Genomic DNA, 5,511 nt, shown 5'->3' with positions numbered 1-5,511 from the left:
TCCAAGTTCAAACTGAGATTTATGCGGATGAAAAAATGGCGGGTTTTGCACGATGCTCAAGAGGGTGATTTAGTGGGCTGGATTATACGTACTGGTCCGTTGTTACTTTTGAGCCGGCCCAATACTACTGGATTACACAATCATTTTTCGGATTTTTATGGGTTTTGGTTCACGTTGAGTTAACATTCATTCATTCTTTCTTGAGCAAAGGATGAAAAAGATATCCGATCTTTTTAGCGTAATACTGAACTATTAGGTGTGTGAGTTTCCTAACAGAAAATTCAGATACGAAACTCACACAATTGACAGGTGTGTTTCTTCAAAAAATTAAGCATTTAATGGTAGTTTAGGTAGAAAAACTCATACACTTAATAGTACATGAATGAAACTAAAAAAAATTCAGATAGTTTGTGTGTTTTTAACCGTTAACTCTTTTTTCTTTCTTCCTTACTTGGTTTTAGTTTATTTTTAGATTATGGATTCTTTCGATGAATCCTTGGATTCCTTATTATTCTAATATTTGAACATTTCTTAGATATTTACTTAATCTAGTTGGCACAATACAAGGGGTATATAATAAGCTACTTCCGTTGCATTTCTAATGCGTGAAATACTCGAATAATATTTACTAATATGACAGCACGGGGAAGGAACAAAAAACTAGTAACTAATAGAAAACATTGAAGAAGGATCTCCGTTTGTGTTACAGATCATCAGTGATCACATTAGTTATCCAAAGTAATTAAGATTATATATTTAATTTCTAATGATTATAGACACCAAATTCTTCCTCCTTAATGACTAAAATGATGTCCAAATTAAAAGTTTGCACCACCCCTCTAGCTAGCTAGCTTTACAGCATATGTGCAAACATGAGTCAGGATTATCCCACTAGTCCCTTACTACAAACCATGTGATCCCATTACTATACATGTACTATCAATCTTTCATTATTTAATTAAATTAACTAGAAACACAACCTTATACAACAAGTCATCCAAAAGTACTCATTAAGTATAGTTTTACCACCTTTTCTTATCCTTACGCTAATCCTTCAAAAGAACAAAATTCTACAAGTCCAAGTAAATTTTCTGATGTTTACATATGGATGCAAGTCAAACTCTAGGATACCTTCTCGGTAATAGTATAAAGATAATTGCTTAATTTGCAGACAAGTACATACTTAATTGTGTTAAAGAGGATCCTACAATGTCTACGAGGCTACTATCTAATCACACTTTTTGTCTTCTCTCTTGTTATTAACTAGGTTAAATAAAACCACAAAGATTTTTTTAAAATAGTACAAACTTAGATTTGTTTTTAATTTAAATTAATAAACTAAGGGGTTTTACTTTTTAATATATAGTTTGCGCAGATATTTAAAGATATTAGTAGGCCTATCCACTGTCCATTATGAATTCAGCAGTATAAAAAATCCACGATTTTCAATTTGAACCTTGTATATGATTGTAAAATAATCATTTTAAATAGAATTAAATATATACACCATACATGTAAAAAGAATATTCACACCATATATCAAGTTGTTTTTACCTATGCTAGCATGTAGCATCTTACATATCTACTTATCTAGTCAGAAATTTATTTTCAATAAGCACTCCACTGAAAAATAACCTGATAGCATAAACAACTATTTACATTGACAATATACATAACTTCAACTCAATTTTAGAACGTAAGGTACTCTCACAAACATGCTCTATTGTAATAAAATTACTTTAACCTAAAAAGGGAAAAAAGTGCATAACATCACCATTGAGATGCAGTCACATTGGAAATCAGAAATCGATTCGAACCCGAGACTTCATAGGTAAAACCTAAGACTTCATCGCGGTCAGCGAACATAGCACATAAAACATTATTACAATCACTGATCATACAGTATACACTATAACAAAACAAGGAAGTACAGCCCTTGAATTATATACCAATAGTTCATCTTCTTCATCCAATCTCGTGTGAGACCCATTTTCCCTCCCCACCAACGAATCAAACCCGGAATCCTCTTTATCCACATAGCCCGGATCACACCCGATTCGACCCGCAATAACCCGACACACCAGCATCGCACGCTTCACGTTCATGAACCCGAATTCTTCCTCGATCTCCTCAGGTACCGACACGTGTCCCCTCCAGCTGGTCGGTTGCATGGAAATTCCGTCCATCTTATGTGAGAACCCACTTTTTATAATTCCACATAGACTACAGTACTGCTGCGTACATATGCTGGAATTACCGTTTTGCCCCAGCTCACACATGAAAGTAGTACAGTGAAACCTTAACAGCTCATTGCCATCAGCTATACACCTTTCGTCTCTCTTAACGACGGCGTTTCGACTGGCTTTCATCTTTACGCTTTCTCTGTATTCTTCAAACCGGGTCAGAATCCGTTTGCTGTTGTGAATCTTAAGGATTCGATTGATAGTCGGGTTCTTCGCTTTGTCGGACCAACCCGTTTGGAAAATGATCCGAACTATGTTATTACCCGAATCCCCATCTGTGAGCACGGAAATTGCGTGTTTAATCGATTGGTGTTGCTCGAGATGAATTGGGCTTTGGAATACTTCCCCACATAAGGTACATGGGTAGATGTCGTTTCGTAAAGGGAAGAATAATTGATCGGAGGTGATATCAGATTCGGGTATTGGAGAAATCAAGCGGTTAATCGGGTCGTCTGATGAAATGGGTTTCTGAAGGGACCTTGTGGAAGAACAGGGAGATGGGATTGAAGGGTTATGGTGAGTTGGGCTTTTGATTTTTTGTACTGGGTTTGGTTTATTGGATGAGAAAATACGTTTGATGTAAGTCCAGGAAGAGGAAATAGCGTTGGTTGTTGAGTTTTTGAGACGAGTCGGGGGCGGCGGCGGTGAAGAATCGCGATGAGAAGAGAGTTTTCGTTTTTTTGAAGGGTGATTTTGGGAAGAGGATGAAGGGGAGAAGATGAAGCAGCCAAGGTGAAGTAAGAGGAATACAAGAGAGGAGAAAGTAGAGAAAAGGGGACGAAAGAGAGTAGCCATAGGTGAGTTTAAGTGATCACATTGAGAGAAGAATGAATATGATGACACAAGAAAAAAGAAGGGAAATGTGGAAGGGAGATAAAGTTAAAGGGTTGGTGTTTGGTGGAAGGCATTCTTCATGGCATCTCTCTCTGTTTGTTCTTGTCTTCTTTCTTGGATTTATTAGTGAATTGTTTATAATTGTTATAAGAATAAAGCTAATTTTGTCTATGTTATTTTGGTAAACTATAACAGCTTAATATGGAGCTCTGTATAATATTGGGTAAAGATACTGAACATTGAACCTAATTCGACTCAAATGTAACTCTGCATCGATTTTGTGCCTAATTCGCCCTTCAAAAGTAAATAAAAAAAAATTGTTTTAAGTCTTAAAAAGAGATTGCCATCTGATTAACCAGATATTTTTCTTTAACAGCTTACCTCATCACAAAGAGGATAGAGACCAAAAATCTCATTAACTATCGATGTACCATTTTTTTATTTTTTAACAATACTCAGAGTACAAATTGCTCAAATTCATAGAAGAAAATTAATTTACATCTCACAGTGATATTATAATAGAGAAGCACCCAACTACGAATTTAACTTTTCATCCAACAACCGACATGAAAAGCACTTCTTATTAGGAATTTATTCATTTATACATTTCGAAACAAAGATTCTTAATAAAAGAACTTTCATTCGTTCGTTGCACTATATCTTTTGAAGTAGACTAAGAGTTAATAGGTTTATTAATCGATGGAAAAATAGCTGAGCATGAAGAATGTAGCAGATATAAACGGAATTGATGGAAGTGATTCGTAAAGTTTTACCTAAGCACTTTAAAATGAAGACCAGTGGCGGAGTTATATATTTTAAAATAAGATTCTTAATAAAAGAATTCCATTCATTGCACTATATAAGAATAAAGTTTAAAATTATTCGACTTTTTAACTTTACATTATTAGTGTTTTTAACATATTTTACCATCCGTTTATTTTTTCTCCATAATATCTAAGTTACTAACAATTTATGTTTGTTCTATAGGTCGTTTTTTGTAGTTGGTTTTTAATACAAAATACACATTTACCGGAGCAAATGTAATATATGAAGTACATATAATTTAGTAAATTATGTTAATAGTTCTGTTTTAATTAAGTAAATAAATATGGTAAGTGGAATCTAATTGTACTTGCACAGAACTTGCTAAGTAGAGAACACGATATAATGTTGTCAAAATATATTCCATTCATGTCGACTATAAAATTCTCTCTGCACTCAACAGAGAATCCCAACGCCCGCACTTTTGTATTTTTCAATCTTCATTAATTTTTTCCTCGTTATTACTTAATTGTTTTACTCTTTAGTTTTGCTATGTTTTGTATTCTTTAAATTTTTGAAAAAAAAAGTACTTATAATATATGTATTATTATTATTAATACCTGTGTATACTCAATTATTCATTTGTGTAAACCAAGACCTGTTTCTGTGTCGAAAATGAGCATGGCATGTGACTTAATGACTCGTGGTCTTGTCCATTTGTGCTCGTCTTGTCCATTTGTGCTCAACTCTTGTTCTAGAATACAACATATTCAGCAGTGTCATAAATAAAATCTGAAAAGATTAAGGTATAGATAAATTTTATTAATATCTTTTATGAGGTAAAAAGGTTATTTTCGATAGATTCTCAATATTTTCAAAATAACTTATGTACTTAAATAATAATATTAAAAATTTAATTTTTATGGATTTTATTTAATCAATTTTCAGAACAGATGAGTAAAATCATTTTATAGTAAAAATAAAATTGTAGATGCAATGCATAAGTAACTAGTCTTTTTTTTCTTCTCAGTTATTTTTGTATTGTAAGGAGAGTATAGAGCCCGTTTGGATTGGCTTAAAAAAATAACTTTTATGTATGAAGTGCTTTTAAAATTTTGAAGTGCTGAAAGTTATTTTTATAAATAAGAAGTTGAGTGTTTGGATAAAAGTGCTTATGATGTGAATTTTAGGGTTAAAAGAATAAAAAAAGGTAGTTTGGTAATTTAGTTAAAATACAAGGGATATAAAAGTAATTTCTATGGTCAAAGAAAATGACTTTAAGCACTTTGGAAAAAAAAAGTTAGGAATCCTAACTTTTCATTTTTGACTGACTTTAAGAACTTTATGACTTAAAGTCAGCATTAGGCAAACACGTCCAAAAGCTAAAAGGGGGCTTTAAGTTGATTTTGACCAACTTAAAGTCAATCCAAACGGGCTCATATATTGAGTTTTAAAGATGTGAATGAAAAATTAAAGGTTGTGACTTTTTCAAAAAGTTGTGATTTTTTTTTTTGAAAAGTTGCGATTTTTACTAAAATGTTGTGACTTTTGCGAATGGTTGTGACTTTTTCAATAAGCCACAATAATCATATGTCCACACTACCCTTTGTTGTCTATAAATAGAGGATTTTTCTCTCATTTTAAACATTGAATTTCTCCCTCTTTTGTATAT

At 32.7% G+C, this 5,511-nt stretch overlaps 1 protein-coding gene across 1 annotated transcript; it reads right to left on the bottom strand.

Moving 5' to 3' along the window:
• Nucleotides 1-1,624: 1,624 nt before the first annotated feature.
• LOC129901004 (uncharacterized) lies at nucleotides 1,625-3,146 on the bottom strand. Its single transcript, XM_055976105.1, has one exon. It carries the CDS (start codon nucleotides 3,036-3,038, stop codon nucleotides 1,896-1,898), a length of 1,143 nt encoding a protein of 380 aa, XP_055832080.1. The 5' UTR covers nucleotides 3,039-3,146; the 3' UTR covers nucleotides 1,625-1,895.
• Between the last annotated feature and the right edge of the window lie 2,365 nt (nucleotides 3,147-5,511).

The sequence above is a fragment of the Solanum dulcamara genome, chromosome 8, assembly GCF_947179165.1.
Source record: "Solanum dulcamara chromosome 8, daSolDulc1.2, whole genome shotgun sequence".
In the NCBI taxonomy this organism is placed as follows: Eukaryota; Viridiplantae; Streptophyta; class Magnoliopsida; order Solanales; family Solanaceae; genus Solanum; species Solanum dulcamara.
The sequence above is the reverse complement of the archived record's forward strand: the minus strand, read 5'-3'. Positions and strand labels throughout refer to the sequence as shown.

What these genes read in the sequence shown, in the direction of transcription:
- LOC129901004 (XM_055976105.1), bottom strand. Translation starts at nt 3,038, where the DNA reads ATGGCTACTCTCTTTCGTCCCCTTTTCTCTACTTTCTCCTCTCTTGTA.